The following is a 23114-nucleotide window of genomic DNA, read 5'->3' as shown; positions in this document are numbered from 1 at the left end:
CATTTCTATAACCCCCCGCAGGGCTTTTTTGTCTATACTATTACACATTACAAATAGTCTAGTCCAATAAGGCCCCGCAAGCTTGTATTTATACAAAATAAATGGATTTATTTATTACAAGTTAAAGATAGATGGATAAACTACTTTATTAAGCATAATGGACACAAGATTAGAAAAATGTATCTACTTGAGAGATAGGTTGGTTAATGAGAGGGGTGCAATGAAACAAATTATGTAATAACACAAAATAAATAAATCTGCGTAATGAAAATAGTTTATTTGATGCCAATAAAGAAAGGTTTGTTGTATTATTGAATAACAAATCTGCCACTTTCGATTACACCACACTGACTTTGTAATTTACATTTTAAGGACCACACAAGTCCACTTAATGAACTTAAACATATTTAAATTAAGGAGATGTTCCTTCTGGAGGACGAGGAGCAGTCTAGCACTAACACACCCATTGGATGCATCACAAATGTAATGCACATATCTCCATCACAAACCTGAAAATTAAAATATTTTTAGTGACTCAATCATAAGAATCAAAACAAATGTAGCTAGTTAAAGGTATGATTCTTACCAACATAACATGCAATGAATGGTAATACTTGCTATTGAAGAAGGCCTCTTCCCACTTGTGAGGTTGGGTAATGGCAATGTGTGTCCCGTGGATGCATCCAAGTACTCCAAGAAATCCAAATTTGTCATTAAAACCTCTGGAGACTTCTACATGCTCAGTTTTTATCCGAGGAAACTTGATATATTATCTCACGATTGCAGGCTGATTGAGGGCATTTGTCACTGTAATATATAACATACAGATATTATATTGGATTCATGTAATGTTGTAGTATAACTTTAATTATCAAAATATAAGGTAAAATATAACATAATATAGTAACCACCTACCTTAAAGTCGATTGCACAGTTGTAGAGCATTGGACCTCCAGATATGGTCCTAAGTCATGATACAAAGTCCGAAATGCATCTTTTGATAATCTAAAATTATTAATGTAGCTACTCTCTGAAACAAAACAAAATAGATAAGTATGAAATGAACAAAAATCGCTTCTAGTAAGTTCAGCAACTTTTCCTCTGTAAACACTTGAGCCACTTGTCAGAAATAATGTTATAAATAGATGTACCTGTGAGAAGTATATACTGGCTTTTCTCTCGAAGTATCCTGCAATCGATTTGCTCAAGATTCTGAAGACATTTTCTTCCGCAGCAGCCCATAAAACGACTATCTCCATGACACTGTATTTAGGTATTTAAACACGAAAATCCACGCCGATATCAATTTTATATTGATTAAGATGTTCCTAAAATTTGTCGCCCACCGTAAATAGCTCCTAATATTGTTGAAAAACAGTGAAAATAAGAAATTAAAATTGATCACGGTTACTGAAAAGTGCCCGGCTTCAACTGACACTTCCAATGGGAATCGGCTTCAGGCGCCGAACTTCGATTTTTTACGCGGTAGCGATTTAGTGTCAAAAGTATTGAAATCATTCGTTCAATCGGCTTGCCGAACTTCATGTGACGTCACGAATCGGGGATCGCCATCTTGGCTGCTTACGCGGTACGACAGAATCAAATCGATGTTCGATTTGCTCCAATCTGAATCGGCTTCGTCTTAGCCGGTAGCCCCCCAGATTGCAACGAACGATGTTATTTAGGTATACTTTGTAGTAGGTGTAACACAAAACATTATAAATAGAGCTGGATAAACTCTGTGGTCCAGGGGTTGAGAGTTCTGCTCACAATCTGGAGGTCACAGGTTCGAATCACTTTGTGATCCCTATAGGACATTACAAGCTGATCACCTGATTACCCGCAAGTAAGATGATCCGCGCTTCGGAAGTCACATTAAGCAGTGTTCCCGGTTACTACTTACTGGTGTAAGTAAGTAGTTACATAAGCCTTGTCAGGAGCCTTTGGCGGGTCAAAAATAACCCTGACACCAAGGTTGATGAAGTTGGTAATTCACCTCACAACCCACATGTGTGAAGATTCACAATACAGATTTTTCCAAAACAGTAGGTACCTGTTAATAAATACTTTTTTACTTACATAATAAAGAAGAGTTTTGAAGGTGGTTTACCTGGAACAGAAAATACAGAAATTAAATTATAAGAACATATTTCTTTTATGCTGAAACCTATTAGGTAAGTAGTAGTGATGTGCCGGATCGTTAAAAATGTATATCCGCGGATACGGATCTGAATACGGATATTTAATGTAAAGATCCGCGGATACGGATCTTTATTTTCTTAAACAAAAAGATTAAACCTCTACGGTACCTAAGCTACATCCCTTCCATTCAAGTGCCTACGTTTAGCCGTTAAGGCTATGCGTTGATGTCAGTCAGTCAATTTCTCCTTTTATATATTTATAGATATAGGCTCGCGTTTGAACACAGTCGTACCTGACGGTATGTGACTACGTGGTCTAGCGTGGATCACGCAAATACCAAATGCCTATTCACTCTAGCCTTGAAGACTCCTAGATTATAACGAGTTGGAAAAACAGACGACGGCAGACAGTTCCGGTCCTTTGCTGTTCGCGTCAAAAAGGAAGAGGCAAAACGTTTAGTGCGAATTGGTGGTATATCCACAACACAAGGATTGAATGCCTGCCGACGTCTAGTTGTCCTTAGATGGAATGGAGTGCGTGGAATTAATTGATTAGTGTCTGTGTAAGGACAAGATTTGTTTGAACTGTCCGGACTTTAACTTAGAAAGGGCGCTTTAATTATTTTTTTTAATACTTTCTGTATTTATTTCACAAAAAAGTCGCCAAATAACCTAACTTAAAATTATTTAAACTGGAACACACTCCGTGTCAAACTTGGCCCAAAAGTGCCCATGACACTAGCAGCGTTACTGCGCTGGATTGCTACGGACAACCTCTGAGCCAAGTAAGACTCGGAGCGGGGGTCAAAGCATTGCTCTCTAAGGCGACGGCCCATGTCCTTAACGAATTGCTTCGCCTCCTCCCCCCAACAACCACACGTCTCCACCGCAAATGGAACAAAATTGTAGCCCCCCTGTAGCTAGGAGCACTTGGCATGCTTTTGGATAGCTGCCGCTTCGGCGCTTTAAATATTTCTAAATAGGTAAATTCTTTTCCATCTACGTAATTTTGAAATAAATTATTATTCTTCCAATTATATCTGGCGAGATGTCTATGTAGCGTATGCTTTGCGGCGCTGTGACCTCGTGCATCATTCATTGCTGCTAATGCAACGCAGATGCTCCCAGTAAACACAACAATGCACATTTGCTCGTCACTTACTGCAGATTAACACGATATTAGCACGACAATATAATACAACATGAGCTCACGACTATATCCTCATTAGGGTACTTTGACTACATCCTAATGGGGATGGATGTACCCATGGGTGTACAAAGGTACATCATGGGTACATCCATCACAAGATAAACTAAGTACCCACCGAGCATGCTATGTAAGCACCGTCACCGAGCTTTCTGGTTATAATGGGATTAGCAAAGTACCTACCTAATCAAAATTTAAAAAAAAGTGGGTTTATGTCGTGATTCAGGTTGAAGAAAATAATTTACAATAAACTCAAAATAAAGATTCAACCAACAAGAAATAGTCGGTTAAGTGCGAGTCGGACTCGCGCACTGAGGGTTCCGTACAAACTGGCGTAAATTAACAAAAGTGTTAAAGTTAAGGCTTCGACTTTGCTGTTGAGAAACTATTGTCTCCAATTCTCCATACAACTTCTTACTTTACGTTGGACATAGGTTGCTTTAAGTAAGCACCGTCACTGAGCTTTCTGTTAGGCCAACGTGATTAGCACGAGACTGCACTTGTGTTACGTACTAGCTTTTGAAACTGGGCGCACCCTAGACACTTCGTACTAAAATCTCATTCTTACTTTATGCTGCTTTACCACTAGCAAGCAAGACAGACAGTCCGCGCGCCCCTTATTCCTTAGCGGTTTAATTCAAGACTAAAGTAAGACCCAGAGGGGGTGAGGTCGGCGGCCGATACGAATTGGTGCGGGGCGGGGAGTTACCTTCTATACGGAGTGCTGTTCTTTATTCTATGACCTGGGTTAACCTAAATAATTAATATAGCCCAGTAGGCTCTGCACGGAGCGCGAATTATGGCGAGGCTTTCGACCAATAGCCGTTTGACGTCCATCTACGTAGATAGCATTCGTATCGTTTATTGGTCGAAGTGCTCAATATAATTCGCGCCGCGTCAGTTTTTGAGGTTGTAGCGCGATGATTCTTCTTGCAGATGTCCATCAAGCTTCTAATGTAGAAAAGTGCAAAATTACATTTGAATTGGCCCAGTGATTTTTACATGATGCACAAAGAAAACCGGAGTTTCACCCCCTTTCAACGTAGCATTATTAAAGTGGCATCTCTTTCGTACTAATCTGTTCAGCGTTAGTACGAAAGAGATGTATCTCTTGTTTCTTTTGCGCTAGGCGATATACTATATCTCTGTCCTGCTGACATTCGAATGGTGCTACTTCCTTAATTTAAGAGCCACGCTCTTATCGGTTAGTATTCTCAATTTTTGTCCATCAAAAGCCGATTATTTGACTTCTTATTTATTTTCTTGGAGTACAGTCATGAGCAATATAATGTACCCACTTTAGGACTCTGTCGCACTAACATATTTGACATTTAGTGAGACTCACAGTTCAATTTGTCAAAAAAGTTAATGTGACATGGTACCAAAGTGTATATATTAATGCTCGTGACCGTACCTATAGGATTTATTGTTGAAGGATGAAGTAAATGGGCTTCGATCTATACGTATTTATACGCCAATTTTCATAGCAATCGGTCCAGTGGCTCGCGAATGTAGGTACTGATAGATCTTGACAAAGTTTGAGCGTTTCGCAAAGACTTTTAGCGTTCTCCTATAATATGCAGCGTGGATGGATGTATGTGTGTGTTTATTTAGATGTCGCAGAAGTGACGTAGTTTTATATTTATTTGTATGTTACGTGCCAAATTTCGTATCCTTCGCGCTTTTCTTAGGTACGGAAAACGTTTCATGGGTTAGGATCCGTTATAATTATTTTATTATTAAGTATGAGATTAAATAATTAATAATAGTCTGAATAAAGTCGTGAATTTGTGTCACGACTTTATTATTTGTGTTTTGACACTGGCAGTTAATTTATTTTGTTTTTACTTTTGATTTCTTCTTTTCGAACGGGAACGTTTTTCCCGCTTTTTTTGAAAAGTTCGAGGACGGCAATCTTGGTCGGTTGCGGTATTCTTTGACGAATAGTTGGACAGTTAACGTTCATTTACAAAATATAATATTCTTATCTTATCTTATTTAGCCTATTCGATCCCACTGCTGGGCAAAGGCCTCCCCTTGATTTTTCCACTCCTCTAGACTGTGCGCGATATCCGGCCAATCCTTCCGGTAAGCATTGAGTTCGTCACACCATCTTTTACGCGGTCTTCCTCGACGATTATTTAAGATAATTGCTGAAGTTTGATTACGACGCGACGAGTATCTCCCCAACTGAGAGCAGTAGTATTATCACACATGTAGTTTGGGACTCGACGTTTAAGTCCAGTCCACCATACATTACAAATAAATATAACACGAAAAAAAACATAATCAGAACCATCTCCCGTACAAACTGCCGTGAATTACCAAAGATAGTCTAAGGGGGGCTTTATTCAATCCTATGGGGGTTCAGTTTTCCCTTTTGAAGTTCGGAACTTTAAAAAGCCTTGTCTTTATTGTCGAATTTACCACAAGAATTTATAAACAAGAAAGCTTACGGACGACTAGGCAGTATAGTCTCATGATCTTTGCCTGCTCCTTAAATGGGTGATTTTTTTTTATAAAACTGCGAAAAATTTCTTTGTGGCACACACAAGCGACTTATTTATTAGGCCTAGTTTGGGAATATCAAATAAGTAAGTATGTGTAAGTACTTTACTTATTTTTTATGACTGTACAAGGGTACATAAATTAGCCACTAGATATTAGGTGGAGACTTGTAATAATGTCTGCCAATTATTTTAGGAAATGTATATGGCCGTAAGTCTTCCTCAAATAAATTAAAAAAAAATAAAGAAAAGATAAAAAAAAAAAATAATGATTATAAATTAGATACAACCATCTGGATTAAATATGGGATAAATTGAAGAAAAAAGTGGACTAATTAAAAGATTTCAAATAGGTAGATACAGACAGTTTATAATTAGGATATTTTTAACGCTCTTGATTAACATCTTCATTATAGAAAGACGTCATTAGGTATTTTGTTAAAGTAGATATAAACTCGAATAGAATAGAATAGAATAGAAGTTTATTGCAAGTCACAAGTTATACAAGGTGTTGTAATAAATATGCGTACATGTGACGCCCTGCTAGGGCACAGCAAACAATAGGGGCAACTAGTTGCCGATTACTTAAAAATAATAACAATAAAAAAGGAATCTATAACTAACATATCTTAAATCTACTCTTTAGGAACTTTACACTTAAATTAATAACCTATAATAGCTATTTATTTAGAGCAATTGAAGGATAACTACCTACTATATATATTTATTTATATCATCATTAAAAAAATCTGTAATATTATAATAACATTTACTAATAAGGAATGTTTTTAGAGTATTAGAGAATAAATTAACTTTTTCAGTACTTTTTATTTTATTCGGTAGATGGTTGTATATTTTTATTAGCATGTGATGGGGACTATTAGATACTAGTTTCATACTTGTTGCCGGTTTTATCAATTTATATTTGTTGCGATCATTTCTTTTTTTACTATTATCCATTGGTGTGTATAAGTCTGGGTTATTTCTAATAAATTTGCATGACTCGAGTATGTAGATAGAAGTAAGGGTCAATATTTTGTGTTTTATAAAATAAGATCTGCAAGATACTGTTTGTTCAATGTTAACTAGGATTCGTACACATTTCTTTTGTATTATAAATATGTCTTGTACATCACAGGAGTTACCCCATATTATGATGCCATACGACAATCTTGAATGCGCATACGCGTAATATGCTGCAAGCGCCGTGTTGAAGTCCGATGCGCGTTTCAGTTGGTAGAGCGCGTAGGTGAAAGACGACAGCTTGTTTTTTAATCTTTGTATATGTGATTTCCACGTCATATTCATATCGAGATCTATTCCTAATAAAGTTGTATAGTTAACTGATTCTAATATAGTATTATTATGGTTGTAAGATATTTGTAATGGTCTTTTTTGTGAAGGTTTAAATTGGATAATTTTGGTTTTCTTTAGATTCAATTCCAGGTTATGGGTAGTTAGCCAAGTTAAAATGGTATTTAAAGTAGTATTTAGTTTATTTTCTAATTCATTATTATCTGAGCAAGATATTAAGATTGATACATCGTCTGCAAAAATAACACAATCTTCATTGATAACATTAGGAAGAGAATTTATGTAAATAATAAAAAGTAAGCATCCTAAGACACTACCTTGTGGTATAGAGCCATTGGAACGCATTTCATTAGACCTTATATGCTCGATTTTTCCAGTTTCGAAGTTGGTATATTTAATTTGGACATATTGTGTTCGATTCTCAAGATAAGATTTAAACCATTTGTGCGCTACTCCTCTTACTCCTAATGTAAATAAATTATCTAATAAAGTTTCGTGGCGGACTCTATCATACGCCTTGCTCATATCCAATAAAAGTCCTATTGCGCATTTTTTATTATCTATAATGTCAAAAATTTTCTGTACATACTTATATATTGCTAACGTTGTTGAATGTTTTTTTCTAAAGCCATATTGTTTTTCATGTAACAGTTTATATTTTTCAAGAAAGTTATTTAAGCGCTTTGCAATTGTCGTTTCAAATATCTTGGCTGATGTTGGTAAGAGTGCTACAGGGCGATAGTTATTTAAATCAGTTGTAGGTCCTTTTTTATGGACTGGTTTTATTATAGAGACTTTTAGTTTTTCGGGGAAGGTACCCTCGTTGAAGGATTGATTTATCATTGTAGTATAAGGGGCAGTTAAAATATCAGCACATTTTCTAATTAGTTTTGGGGGGAGGTCGTCTATTCCAAATGAATCTTTATTTTTCAGGTTTTTAATAATGTGGTTTATTTCAGAGGGTTCGACAGGACATAGAAAGAAGGAATTGAGTATTGTATTCGATGTTTCAGGATGTATGAAGGAGTTTGTTTTTAGGGTAGTAGTGTTAACGTTTCCTATTGACGTAAAATATCTATTGAATTCGTGTGCAATTTTTTGTGGATTTTCTGTATAGTCCGTTAATAAGTTTAGCCGAATATTAGTTTTATTTGAGTAATCACATTTGTTTGTTTCATTTTTTATTATATTCCACATACATCGCATTTTATTTTCAGAAGTATTATATTTACGTTTGTTTGAAATTCTTTTAGAACACCTTACAGCAGATTTTAGTATTTTACAATATTTTTTATAATTTTCTTTTAATGTTTCATTTTTTGTTTGTGTTATAAGTAGTTTTAATAATCTTTTATTTCGACATGACTTTTTTAGTCCGGGTGTTAAATATTTATTTATTTGTTTAATATTAATTTTTATAATTACTTTAGGTATGCATTTATTTAAGGCATTTTGTAGTATGTTGTTGAATATAGTATAATTTTCATTTAAAGTTTTGTTAGGATTTAGTTCATTCTCCCAATTTATTTTAGATATCATGTTTTTAAATGAGTGGATATTACGATCAGTAAATATTCTTTTTTCTATAAGAAAGTGTTTTAGATTTTTGATATAAAGTGGTGTATTAAATATCACTCCTTGGTGGTCAGAAAAACCGAATTCGAAAACGCTAGCCTTTGAGTGTTTTAAATTAAAGTTAGTAAAAACCAAATCTATGCACCTTGCGCTAGATTTTGTTATACGCGTGGGTGTTGTAACTTTTTGATGTAAATTATATGTTAACATTAATGTACAAAGTCTACTCTTTTCCTTTTCATCGAGAAAGTTTATATTTAAATCTCCTACTATAATTATATTTTTATCGTTGTCTTTTTTATTTATAAGTTTTAAAGTTTTTCCTAGCATGTTATAGAATACTTCAATTTCTCTACTACTATTTGGCCAATATAGATTTATAATTAGTATGTTTGCTTTAGTAAGTTCTATTGCACATATTTCAAATATCATTTCTTTAGATAGCGATGATATATCTACTCGTTCTCGATATTCTAATCCCTTTTTAATAAAGATACACACGCCGCCTCCTTCATGTTCTTCACGACAGTATGATGATCCCATAATATAGTTGTTAACATTTACTAATTTCTGTTTTTCAGGTGATAACCAGGTCTCTGTTATACATAGGGCGCTCAGTTCGGGTTTATCGTCAGTTAGTGCTTCTAGTATATGAATTTTATTATATAGGCTTTGTACGTTTTGATTTAATAACGTAAATTCGCTGCCTTTAGTTGCGAAATGTATTATTTTTGTTTTGGTTTGATATAGGTTGTGTTTTTGTTTCAGGAGGAGAATTGAATATGGCGCTTTCCGAGTTAGTAGGATCTTTGCGTCGCGTGGTGCTAATATTTAGTGTGTTTTGTTCATCTGTATATATTTGTGATCTATATTCTTTGCCATTGATAATTAGCTTATTTCCTCTGAAAATAGCATGCTTCCCTTCTCTTCTCGATTGTTTTAGGATATCTTTTAATTTATTTCGTTCACGTATCTGGTCTTCGTCTAGCAGCTCAGAGATCGCCAATCCAGTTCCGGCAAAGCTTCGGCGGTTCCATAGTAAATAGTTTGTCATTCTCTTGCTAAGCAATTCAATGAGTAAAGGTCTGCGATATCCTTTTTTGCCTAGTCTTTTGATATCTTCTATATATTCTTCCAGGTCGACGTTCGTAATATCGTAGAATACGCTTCTCACTCGTTCGTAGAGCTCGCTTACAATACACGCGAATACAAATAGGTAGTTGGTATTAAAAAGATTTAGTGTCTGATAATGGTGCTGATTTTAGTACACACCATATTTTATTTTAAGTTCTAAGTACTTACCTGTAATTTTCATATCCGCCGAAAAGGAAAGGGACGGGCAATCGACAGGCGTAAAATTCATGGAACACGTCTATTTTAAGTAAAATAAAAACCCCTCCCAAAATTTTATACTTATTGGCCTTTTAATTGTTTGTTTCTTGTTTCCCGGCAGAATTAAGTTGACGGCACAAGTCAAACAGGTTGAATATCAGCAGGATGTCTATTTTATTCGCCCGGGTTATTTACTCATTCATTTTAAAATTAACAGGGGGGTTAAAATGGCTACATCGAAGCAATTCATCTAAGAAAGCAATATTGCTATTTGACATTTGTTTGCATTGCGCACTTACTTTTATATGCGCAAATGTCAAATTGCAATACATACCTATTGCTTTTTCATAATCATATCATAATCATATCATTTATTGCGTTCCACATGGTAGGAGGTTGGTAATATAAGGTATGTAACACATATGGACCCGGATTGGGCACAGCAATTTAAAAGAGAGTTAAAGCATATTTTTTAGGCTTAAACAAAATAAATAATAACAAGTACTTATACATAATTTAGACGTAAAAGGCTTTTTTAGATGAGTTGCTTCGTTGTGGCCATTTTAACCCCCCCAGTTGTCAATCGTCCATCCTTTTTCTTTTCGGCGGATAAGAAAATGACGAGTACCTATAACTTAAAATAAAATTAGGTGTCTGTAGCAATCGGAGCCATTTTATCTTACTTGATATACCCTAAATTCAATGGTTGCCTGAGGAGATGGCTACTGTGATAATAAGGTCACATATTATATTTCAAATTCATCCATTAGTTTATTGAAGCATTTAACAAGGTTAAATATCTATCTCTCTCACTATTTAAGAGCTGCGCCGGTGGAGTAATCGCCATTCCTTTCTTTCCGCCAAAACCTTCACCTCCCGATACGACACAACCTGCACCTTCTCTTTTATTTGTTTCATAAATGTTCTCCTAGGTCTGCCCCTTCCTCTAATATCTATACAAGCAACGAATTTGAGGTAAATCAATAGTTTGGTTTGATTCGATCAACTAAGTTGCAAGTAATAGCAACTTATATTGAAAGGAAATCTACAATGTTGCACATTTTTTGCCTAAGTCTCTTTGAAATAAAGAAAGGAAAATAATATAATACAATATGATAATAATAAAGGAGCTCGGTGGCGCAGCGGTAAACGCGCTCTGCGATTGTTGACGTAAAGCAACTTTCGCAGAGGCCGGTCATAGGATGGGTGACCACAAAAAAAAAATGTTTTCATCTCGAGCTCCTCCGTGCTTCGGAAGGCACGGTAAGCCGTTGGTCCCGGCTGCATTAGCAGTCGTTAATAACCACCAATCCGCACTGGGCCCGCGTGGTGGTTTAAGGCCCGATCTCCCTATCCATCCATAGGGAAGGCCCGTGCCCCAGCAGTGGGGACGTTAATGGGCTGGTGATGATGATGATAATAATAAAAGGATTCATGACATGCGTACGAACGCAATGAGGGAGTTTCGCTACGTTCCCCATAAAAACTGTAGTTAGCGCTGTAGTGTTTTGTCTTCGTTTAACCATGGGTTCTCATCGCGAACATTAGGAAACATTGTTCAAAAAAATTTCAATAGATGACGCTAATAGTACCGATTTGTAATTAAAGTTTCTTTAAAAGCCAATAATCGATAAATAGGCACTAAAATTATGTTTTATAATTTAAAAGTTATACTCCAACCAAAAGTTAATCAAAGATATTGGCATTTAATGGAGATTTTTATATTTTTAAATTTAGTGGTTACTCTAGCGGATTTACGTCGGAACTACGTCGAGTATGGAGCTTGTTGAGGGGTTGAACGTTCTCGTTTTTATTAACGCCATCTATAATTATGTGTAAGAAGCTCGCTTAAAGTTGCGCCATCTATCGTTAATTATTGCAACATCGATCTAGCTTTGCCACAGATAATAAAATATTACGTTTTTAAAAGATTGTGTTTATTTGCAAAATACATTTTATTGAATTAATTAAATGTTTAGTTGTAATTCTCATAAATTATGGGAGATACAATATCAAATTTAAAAAAAAAATATAACCTGTATAAATATCATTTAAAACTAAATTTGAGAACAAAAAAAAAACGCAACTTTCAAATAACGTAGGTAGGTTAGTAACCTACCTATGTTTAAAAATGTTTGTTTTCGTTTGAATTACGAGTCGAACGCGCCTTCTACGTTTTGTGTATTGTGGTTTACAAACTAACCCTGGACTGAAATCGGACTTTGATTTGGCTTCATGAAACCTGCTTTCACGTAGCGGCACAGGAACAGTGGTTATAAAAAATGTCTGCACACAATTGTTCTTATTATAATTGTACAAATTCTTCGGAACAGAAGTCAATGTTCCGTTTTCCGTGGGATGACGTCAACCGCCTAAAAGTATGGCTTGAGAATTGCGGTAAGTAGTTAAATGTTTACTTTTATTTATTTTTAATATTAAACTGCAAAAAGTTATCAAACAAACAATTTGATAGAATCAATGACAATCAAAACTGGAATAAAATAAAAAGAAATACCTAATTAACATGGTGGGAAAGTTATTGCCACTCCCCCTACTTGCTAGACTATTATTTTGGTACCTAATCGGTTTATCATTTGTCACCATTTATCATTTAGTTTACCATAATTAATGTAATACTTAAACTCAAGCTGAGATCAACAGTTTAGAGTAGTAGAACAGTTTTTTCTGTCTGAAGAACATAATATAATTAGGTATTGTGCTCAATGTCAATTTGGAATTATTAAATTAACTTTTGTACAATTGGGTAATTTAGCATGGCATATAGATATACTAATCAAACTTGAAAATCATAATTAGTGATTTTTAACATATTCTTACTGGGAACTCAGGGCCTCCAGATTCTGAACCAATTGCTATAACTACTAAAGCACTGGAATAGTCAAAAACTTGTAAAGTACCTACTATATACCAATACTGTATGCGATGGATTTATATTTCCAAGTGAACTGTGGAATAAAAGGGACAAAAGTTAAAAAAAGTCAATCAAGTACATAATTATTGCTGAATTTTGGACTGTTTTATTGAACATTTTATAGACCAGGGCGGTTAAAATAGCCACATCGAAGCAATTCATCTAAGAAAGCAATATTGCAGTTTCACATTTGTGCATATAAAAGTAAGTGTGCGATGCAAACAAATGTCAAATAGCAATATTGCTTTCTTAGATGAATTGCTTTGATGTAGCCATTTTGGCCCCCCAGATATCTACTTACACATTTACTTTTAATTTAAGATGAAAATAAATAAAAATAAAACATTAATTTATTTCTTCTTATACAGTCTTAATAGATACCTAAGATAAACTACTATCTACCAAACCTACAGTTTTGTACCAATTTCACACATCGGGACTGTGTACAGAAGCCAGGAACCCAAATGAGGTATACCTAGTATCTTGGTCTCGCTCACACCTGACCACCTTTCAGCAGGTAACAATCTATACATACATTATGTATAGGTAGGTACCTACAAGAACTTAATAAGACATGTCAAAAGTTGCTGTTTTAGTAGATTCTGCCTCTGTGTATTATTGATTAGAACATTAGGCTTATGATCTGGAGGTCCGGGTACTGTTTCTGATATTATCAAAATTACTTTGTGAGATTATTCATCACAAATCAAATATTTTTAATGATCACAAACAGTTAGAACATACAAAAATTTATGCAACATACCTACTACAGTACACATGGGAGGCCTGTTTAAGCAATTTCTTCCAGGGAACCACTACCATGATCCAACCATTAATCTTTGTTTAGTTATGACATTGCGGACTAAGTCACTTAATTGTCTGAAAAAGTAAGAGTAAGCTTTGCTTCAGAAATTATATAGTTGGTCCGGGCTACCACCAAAACGATTACCTCCTGTTATTTGAGGGTAGAGACGATCCAGCAGTGGAACATCTATAGGCTATTTATGTTTTATTGAAAATTATATTCTTTTCTTGTAGGTAATATGAACATTGCCCACTTGCCTGCAGAAAATTTGCGGTCAAGGTATTTATGCATTGACCATTTCAATATCAAGTATGTACGAAATGAGACTGGTCATAGAAAAAGACTCCAGAGAAGTGCAGTTCCAGAACCATATCAGACTCAAGACGTTCAAAATCGCTCAAGCACTTCCTCACCAGGTAAGCACAATTAATTTGTCAAGTTATTACCTACAATTGGGTAGGTAGGTACTTACCTACCACTGAATTAATACAAATATAATCAAATTTTTATTGTAGGTTAGTTAGGTACCTACCTATTGCTTGAATATCTACATAATATTGGGTTTTAGTATAGTGATAGTGAGTTATTACCTACATGAATGATACCTACCGACCTTGAGTTTTTTTGAAATGTTAGGTACCTAGCTAATTACAACTTACCTACTACTTAGATGTAGACAAGTTAATGTAGGTACCTACCTACCTAGTTAAATGTTTAAAGTAGGGGATAGGTTGTTTGTATGAAGTGTCCGGGCTGTGATGATAGATAGGTTCGATAGGTGCCTATAGACGTCTCGATTCCGAACCATTTTCAGTAACTAAACTATAATAAAGCCGTATTAACATAAATTGTAGGGTTTAAAATAATTAAAGACGTAAAATATTACTTTATTGTACCTATACCAAGATACCTACCTACTATCTATAATACCTACTTAATACCTTAATGACAAATTGACAGCCTCCGTGGTCTAGTGGTTAGAGCGATAGGCTCAAGATCTGGAGGTCCGGGTTCGATTCCCGATGGGGACATTGTCGAAATCACTTTGTGAGACTGTCCTTTGTTTGGTAAGGACTTTTCAGGCTTGAATGGTGATTCAAGCAATCAGGTGTGATTGTTCGAAAAAGTAAGATGATTCCGTGCTTCGGAAGGCACGTTAAGCCGTTGGTCCCGGCTATTAGCCGTAAAAACACCTCCACCAACCCGCAGTGGAGCAACGTGGTGGAATATGCTCCATACCCCCTCCGGTTGATTGAGGGGAGGCCTGTGCCCAGCAGTGGGACGTATACAGGGTGTAACGGAAGGGGGGTATCAAGCCGAAAGGGGACAAAACTATACCTTATGTAGATCTTATCTGCAAAATTTCAATTAAAAAAAAACACTTTTGATATTTTTTTCAATTTCAGTTAAAAAAATATTTTAATATTTCCAGCATGTAAAAAACACGGCACAGCACTATTGAGGTCACTGTTCTTAATCCACTCAAATATTGGCACTACACAAATCTCCTAGCGCGTCCTGGTCGCCTGGTACTCGCGGCGCTCGCACGGCCGCGATAGGTACGAAATTCGAGCGGGCGGCGGCTTTGGCGGCAACGTCAAAAGGAGTCGGCGGCCGATTGGAACAATCCGAGTCGGCGGCACGTCGGCGACTGTAACAAACAAGAATGACACTAAAGCATCTAATAATTGGAGTCATTTTGCTTTGACAACTATTCTCACATTATTTTATGACGTGTAAAATAAGTTAAAATTACCTACTTGTTTAGGTAAGGTATTTAATTTAATAGTAAATAGGAAAAAAAGTGTGAAAGTGTGGGTAAGTAGGTAGGTAATTAATAATTAGACTTACGTTTTACAAGAAAGGTTCGAAATGTCGTCATCCCCGTTCGATGCACAGACCTGCCGCTTCATCTGTCCACAACACTTTCGAAGCAAAGTCTGGTGAGCTTTCCACTTGAACTCGGTACCATTCTCAGAATGCCACACGAGGTAAATAATCAGCAGGAATTAGCTCGGGCGTACGTTGCATGTGGTAAGGTTCGCGTGGTAGTCCTTGGGTTGGCTGCACGGCTAGTACGGCTTCTTCAAACTCCGGATCACGGGTCGCCGAGCGGCCAGTCTCGGATGACGCGTGGAAAGAGCCCGTTAAATGCAGTAGGCGATTGACCATTTTCCTGAAGCAATGCAGTGAAGGCAGTTGCCTGGCTTCATCAGCTGGTCTACCTTCTATGAATCGCTGATACAAGTTCCGTGCTTCACTTAAGTTGCCATCGCCGGCACCCACACACATCATCATTTCATAATAACCTACATTACTCAAAGACACCTCGAACTATCACTGATCACAGTTATCACAACAAATCCAAATTTCGAACTTCACTCCACAGATAGTAAACAAGCACTGACAAATAATTTGACAGTTTACTTTCGTGTGCATGTTTCTATCTCTTTTGGAATGCTAGTATCCTGGTACTTAAGGGTGTGTTATTTCTTTGTGCGCAATAAAATATTTTTATGGTATTGTTTGAATGAATGAATGAATGTATTGTATTTTATGAAAGTAGGTACGTATTTTACTTTGAACCTAGAAAAGTAAAAAAGTCGTTTATCTAATAAGGATCACCCGCGCTCACACTCTGGCACTAACACAGAATTGCCACGTTTCTTCGCAAATATCCCGCGCAATAGCAGAAGGCGAAATTAATCTGTCAATAATAAGACATACTATCACTCTGCCCGTATCCCTAATGGGGTGGGCAGAGTCACAAGAACATCCCATTAGCGGTACGAGCATGATAATTATTTATGTACCTATGTTATGATTACTTGTGGCTCTGTCTGCCCCATAAGAGATAAAGGCGTGATATTATGTATGTATGTTTGGTACGGGCATGTAGCGATACGAGCGTGTAGTGGTAAGTGAAATTCCGCAGTCTCTGCCTACTCCAATGGGAAAAAGGCGTGATGTTATTGTTCACTGTTGGATAATACACGACTACAATTTAGGAAGGAAAAAAAATACAAAAAAAAAAAAAATATTTTTTATCATGGTTAATGATAACTTCCCCTTAACAGCACCGCCATTTTGAATTTCGGGTGCACTAGGGCTTGCCGATCAAAAAATGTCTATCGATAATCTATCCCGACCGAGAGTCGATCGATAGCAAGACTATTGATAACTCGGAAAGTGGGAACATTTTCGATTTTATTACCTAAGTGCAATACAATCGATAGTATCGTTGCGGATTAATAACAAACTATCGATAATTTTGCCCTCAGTCAGTAGTATTGCTACACTCCGATAGTATGGTTATTTTGAGTGGGCTGATTGTCTAAACTGAATTTCAATAACTCAAAAGTCCATGGATTTAGATTTTTTGAAAAGCTATTTTTTTATTTCTACCAATCAAAATCGTAGTTGAAAATGATTATGATCGATAATCGATACTGAACTATCGATAGTTTGAAACACTAGCGTGCCTTTTTCTATTCGCGAGCCCTGGCATCCTGGTACAGGGTATAAATCCCATTAACTGTCCCAATGCAATTTGCAATTCCGTGCTTCGGAAGGCACGGTTGGTCCCGGTGACTACTTACTCATGTAAGAAAGTAGTTATTACATGAGTCATGTCAGGGGCCTCTGGCGGCTCAATAGTTACCCTGACACCAGGGTTGATGAGGTTGGTAATCCACCTCACAACCCACACGATAGAAAGATTTAAAAAAATACTGTTATGTGTTTTTAATTCCTTGTACGCAATAAAGTATTATTGTATTGTACGAAAGTACTTATTTTAAGATTACTTTTACCATGTCATAGTAAAAGTAAAGTTATGTTAGGTAGGTACTTTACTTGAGAAATTGATTTTGTCTTTACTATGTTGTAAACGTAACATTAATGTCTCGTTAATAAGATACACAATCACTTGCAGCTGCTCGTATCCCTAATGGGGTGGGCAGAGCCATAAGTAATCAGAACATACTAACATAATATCACGCCCGTATCACTAAGGGGTAGGCAGTCACAACGGTACTTGAGAAATTTATTTTGCTTTTACTATGTTGTAAATCCCCAAGGAATTCTAAGAAGCCTCTGACGTTGCCGGTCGCCTCAGGGAGGCACCCCGTCTGGCCAAGGTGCCGGACCCGGTAGTTGGCGGCTCCTTCACACTCCAGTAGCACATGGGCCGCTGTCTCGTCCATGCAGGTTCTGCACAGGGGCTTGTCGGTGACACCTAGTGTAAACAGATGTTTGTTGATATCACCGTGACCACACAGCTACACCTGCTACCTGCAGCTGTTACCTGTATTAGTGGAGACCTCTTCACATTTAGAATTCTTTTGGAGAGACAACTATTGATGTTGGGTAGTGCCAACTTAGCCTGCCTGCATTTATTTACGGTGGTTCATAGTCTGGTGTGTTTGTTCATTCCCAAATACCCTAATACCGAACTAGCTTTATTTGCGGATGATACAGCCATCTATTCTTCGTGCCGTGGTCGAGTTATGATTACCGGAATTCTCCAACGCGCCAATGCCTTGGGCAAGTAGTTTCGCAAATGGAGAATCAAGGTAAACCCGGAGAAAAGTGCAGCGGTGTACTTTTCAAAGGGCTATTATAATACGTCACGGTCACGCTGTCAACTTAAGTCATCAAGATGTCTGGCAAGCCGATCCCTTGGGAGGAGCAAGTCAAATATCTCGGCGTAGTCTTAGATAGACGTCTTACTTTCAAGGCCCATATCAAACGTGTGCGCGATCGCGCCACGTTTGTAATGGGCCGTGTTCATTGTCTCCTTAACAAGCGTAGTAAATTATCCCTTTGGAATCTACACGACTTGCATCCGTCCGATCATGACCTATGCAGGGGTAGTTTTCGCTCACGCGAGTCTCTCTCAAATCCACCGTCTACAGGAAATACAAAATCGTTCGTGGTTCCATCGCAATGAAAATCTGCACATTGACCTAAGTCTGCCAACCATTGCCCAATGGCTCAAATTAGTTTTTTTGATTCTGCTCCGCACCAACCAAATCCCCTGGTAGTTGCGGCTTCCGAATACATCCCGCTTAGGAACGGTACTGAATAGCATCGGCGTCCGAAGTATGTAATACGATCCCGACGACCCGATTACTCTAGCCATAGAATCAGCCAATCAGCTCGCGACAACAAACATTTCAGGACCCCGATACCGACACCGCCGGCGTGGTCGACGACTTCCCTCAATCAGCGCTTATCGCTATCGACTTACTAGGGTCGTTTAATTCTTTCAAACATTTTTCCTCTCAGACGACGCCCTGAGCCGAGGTTCGCGCCCAACTGGGCACCCTCAGGCCTGTTGTCTTAAACGTTGTACCCGGTGAGAGCCTTCAGCGCTCCCCATTTGTCCGGCCAAGTAGTTAATGTCATTTGCGGCAAAACTTCGATAAGTCACGTCAAAAAAAGGTGTGTTTGTTGGCTGCTCTCGTTCGTAGCAGCGAGCGGACCTGTCCGAATGAGATCGGCAATATCGGTTCCGGACCGATGGCTGTTACCTCCCGTTCCCCTTCTGGCCAACTCGTCCGCCGCGTCGTTACCTCTTGAATCACTGTGTCCTTTGATCCATTGTAAAGTGAGGTGTTAGTATTTGCACACCTTAGTCAGTGATTGGTGGTAACTGTGTATGAGTAGTAGTAGTTGTTTAGGGCCTGCAAAACTCTGAAAGTATTCTAATGAAACTGTCCCGTACCTAGCTAGCCATGAACGCATTCGCCGCTAGTGTGATGCCCATTTGACCTGGATGACGGTGTTAAGGGAGCCTGATATTACGTAATCATAAAATAAAGCATACTACACAAGGAGATGAGATGCATTGTAAAGTACATTTCTTTATCAACTATTAATGTAGGTAATCGACTACATTTTTGGACAAAACTTGTACAACAAAGTGACTCTGCCCATCTCAGTAGCGCAGTAAGTGTGATATTAGATATGTGTAATTACTTGTAGCTCTGTCTGGTCCATTAGAGATAAAGCCGTGATTTATGTATGTTCACATCTTGTTCTATCCTATTGGTTGTGAGGTGGATAACCAACCTCGTCAATCCTGGTGCGAGGGTTATTATTGAGCCGCCAAATGCCCCTGACATGGCTCATGTAACGACTACTTATTACATCAGTAAGCAGTAACCGGGACCAATGCCCATTGTTTTTTTAACTATTGTGTCTGGAAATCTTGGCCTCACAAGGATGAAACAAAACAATTTAAAAAATATTGATTAATATGGCCATCACTGGCACGTTTACCCTTTACTAGGGCAGGCATAAATAAAAGAGGTGGTAGCTGTTCACTCAAAAGTTAAATACCTTGAACAGCTGATTGCTACGTAGTGTTGTGCAAATTTGAATTTATTACATGAAGACCTGGAATTCAATTGCTCATAACTAATGCAAATATGAATTTAGGCGGCCAATACTCTCGCATGTGATTTGTAGATAGTGACAGAGTAGGCACACTTCGGGTTGATACCCCCGTTCCGTTACACCCTGTATAAGCAGTTTATAATACCTTAATAGGTAAGTATCTACCTAGGTAAGTTAGGTAGCTATAGGTAGAAAAGTAGCTTTTCGCTTTCAACTTTACGCAGACGGCGATTGTCGTAGATGGGTAGGTAATGTAACCTACCATAACGTAACCAGTTGTTTAAGCCTGAAGGGGTAACAAACATACAGGCAGATTTACCTACATACCTAGGTACCTACTACGCATCGCATCGCATCGTACGTACCTATCATTTGCGTTTGCGCGACTCAGCCAGTAGGTAGGTACCTGCCTACCTACTTACCTACAATCGTAATAACACGTGACCTCGCGCAACGCAACAAGCTAGAATGGATCTTATCTTTATAATGACATAAAGTCTATAGTTGCTCGACACACGGAATTGAGACGTAGTTGTTTACAATCTTGTACAAAACAGTGCACCGCGCTTACAGGGCTTATAGGTATATATTATAGCGGTTATTAAACTACCCAAACGCGATGCGTCGAGATCGCGGGCTCGGGCATCAGGATCGGGCAGTGTTATAATAAACAGTTCATTGGTGGGCGACCCACGATTTCGTCATACATTTTATAGGTAGGTAGGTTACATTGGTACACACGATGACCTGACGCATCGTGTGTGGCAGATGAATCGAGTTAATGTAGGTAATAAAGCCTTATCATTCCACTTACTTAAGTAGGTAGGTACCTACTATGTTTGTGGCTCTTTCACGCAAAACCTATACCGCAGCGTAGCTACCTAAAATCATATAGGTAGGTACGTAAAGTAAGGCCAACCAGACGAGATACAAAAAGGTAAACAAACGGACCATTACTGAGTTACATTGCGATAACCAGGGATTATCATCTCTGTCCTTATCACTCGTACGCGCAGTTATGGCGTCAGTTGGTCAACGACAGCTGTCGTTGTGTTTCGTGGTAGGTACAGGAAAGCAGTCGGTACTGCAGCTGTCAACATTTGGACCGCCATTTTATGAACATGTTCATTTCTGTTTGGATTGCGTTCGAAGTGATACATATTTTTTCGTCCCCGTATTTACCTACTTAGATTTTTGTTCTTATTATTCCGTTTCTGTTACTTTTATTTTTGATTTTTGCTGGTATTATGAGTAGTTGTTGATTTAAACACAGTATTGACAACATGATTGATAATACGATAGATAGTTTTATCATAAACACAGCTGACTCGGACTCTTCCGACGAATCATCTTTGTCTAGTACAGACGACAGCGATTAAAATTCGAACTTTATGATAATTTATTCAAATATAAATGTTTTGAACCTCTGAAACTTTGTTTACATTCTATATCTCGTCTGGTTGCCTTTAACACGTCAGTAATCTAATCATTATTTTTATTTATTTTATTTTAAGTTATATCTGTCATTATAATTAAAATCAATTTATTCAAACAAAAACAAAACAAACACACCCTATAAATAAAACACCTCCTCCAATGCGTCACATCGAGGCAAGGTGCCCAACAGGCTGGCAGCATTACCCCTCTGAATCGCCAGGCTAATTCTCTGACAGAAATAACTACCAACCCTAGCATCCCCCGAAGCCCCGATAAGACGCATTGAGAGATCTGTCATTATTATTTTTTTATTCTATCTGTCATTATAATAATATTATAAAACAAAGCTCCCACGCCATTCGCTCGTCTGTTTGTTGGCGGCTATCTCAAAAGAAAAGAATAATAATGACAGATATAACTTAAAATAAAGTTAGATGTGTTTACAGGAATTAGCACCAATGTCATGACTTACAAGAAGTGTTACATATTTTTTTCTTTGAGCTTCTATATTTGCAACTTTTTACCACGCACTTCGCATGTTGCCAGTTCGGCGCCTAATCGCGCACCGCGGAGAAATACTGTCACGTCGCTATATTAACAGTAACTTTGCGTCCCACTTTTTGAGCGCTGATGTTCAATCTATGTCCGAAAAAAATCAAGACTAGTGGGAGCTTTCATCGAAAAAGCTGCCTAATGGTTTTGAGATATAACAAAACAATGTATTGTGGTTTTTTATAAGTACCTACCTATGTCTATCTTTTAGGAATCACTTATCATACACATTTTAATATTTATAAAATGGCTACGTTAATACGTTAGTTACCTACCTACTTTAATGAATGTTATAATTGGCCTTTTCTTCCTTTATGTTAGGTATTGTTATCTCCAACAACTTTGCTTTACATTCATCTTTTGGGGCCTTTGGCGACTCAATCATAACCCTGACACTAGGGTTGATGAGGCTGGTATTCCACCCACGATAAGAAGATAAGATTCACGACATTATTTAATACATACTATTTTTCGTTTTAGGTTCATCAGGTACTTTTAAAGTACTGACACCGAAAAAGGTGTACAAAAATAAACGGCTTCGCGACTGCGAACTTGAAGAGCTCGTGGAGCCGCCAGCAGTAGCATACCAGTGCAACACGCCGAAGAGAAGACGGTTGTCAATTACTGAAGACACGCCAAAATGCAAAGTGTTAAAAAAGAAATTAGTATTGTATCTAACAATAACAAAATGTAATACCTTTTGAATTAAAGAAGTAGTTTAATTGAATATTTATTGTATTTTCATTCTAGTCATTAAAAAAAAATCCAACTTCATTAAATTTGTTAATTTTAATAATCAAGTAGGTATCTTAATTATAATATACTAATACTACTTTTATATAAATTGTAATGAACAATTAATTATTTATAGTTACTTTAAATGATATCTATCTATGTAATGGAAAGGGGA

At 37.3% G+C, this 23114-nt stretch overlaps 1 protein-coding gene and 1 long non-coding RNA gene across 5 annotated transcripts in view; both read right to left on the bottom strand.

Annotated features, from left to right (window-relative positions):
• LOC126370073 (nuclear factor of activated T-cells 5) overlaps positions 1-23114 on the bottom strand; it is a 139617-nt gene that overhangs the window by 88687 nt on the left and 27816 nt on the right. For 2 of the 4 annotated variants that reach the window (XM_050014744.1, XM_050014787.1), the window contains exon 2: positions 2080-2110. The exons of the other annotated variants lie outside the window; for them this stretch is intronic. In XM_050014744.1, coding sequence (XP_049870701.1) covers positions 2080-2110 — 31 coding nt within the window. The remainder of the gene's footprint in view (positions 1-2079; positions 2111-23114) is intronic. 4 annotated transcript variants of the gene reach the window in all.
• LOC126371181 (uncharacterized) lies at positions 39-1663 on the bottom strand. Its single transcript, XR_007566978.1, has 4 exons — positions 1152-1663; positions 916-1030; positions 587-807; positions 39-509 (listed from the first exon to the last, which is right to left on the bottom strand). It is a non-coding gene; the product is annotated as an uncharacterized LOC126371181 (long non-coding RNA).

Source organism: Pectinophora gossypiella, chromosome 1, assembly GCF_024362695.1.
Source record: "Pectinophora gossypiella chromosome 1, ilPecGoss1.1, whole genome shotgun sequence".
Lineage (NCBI taxonomy): Eukaryota > Metazoa > Arthropoda > Insecta > Lepidoptera > Gelechiidae > Pectinophora > Pectinophora gossypiella.
The sequence above is the reverse complement of the archived record's forward strand: the minus strand, read 5'-3'. Positions and strand labels throughout refer to the sequence as shown.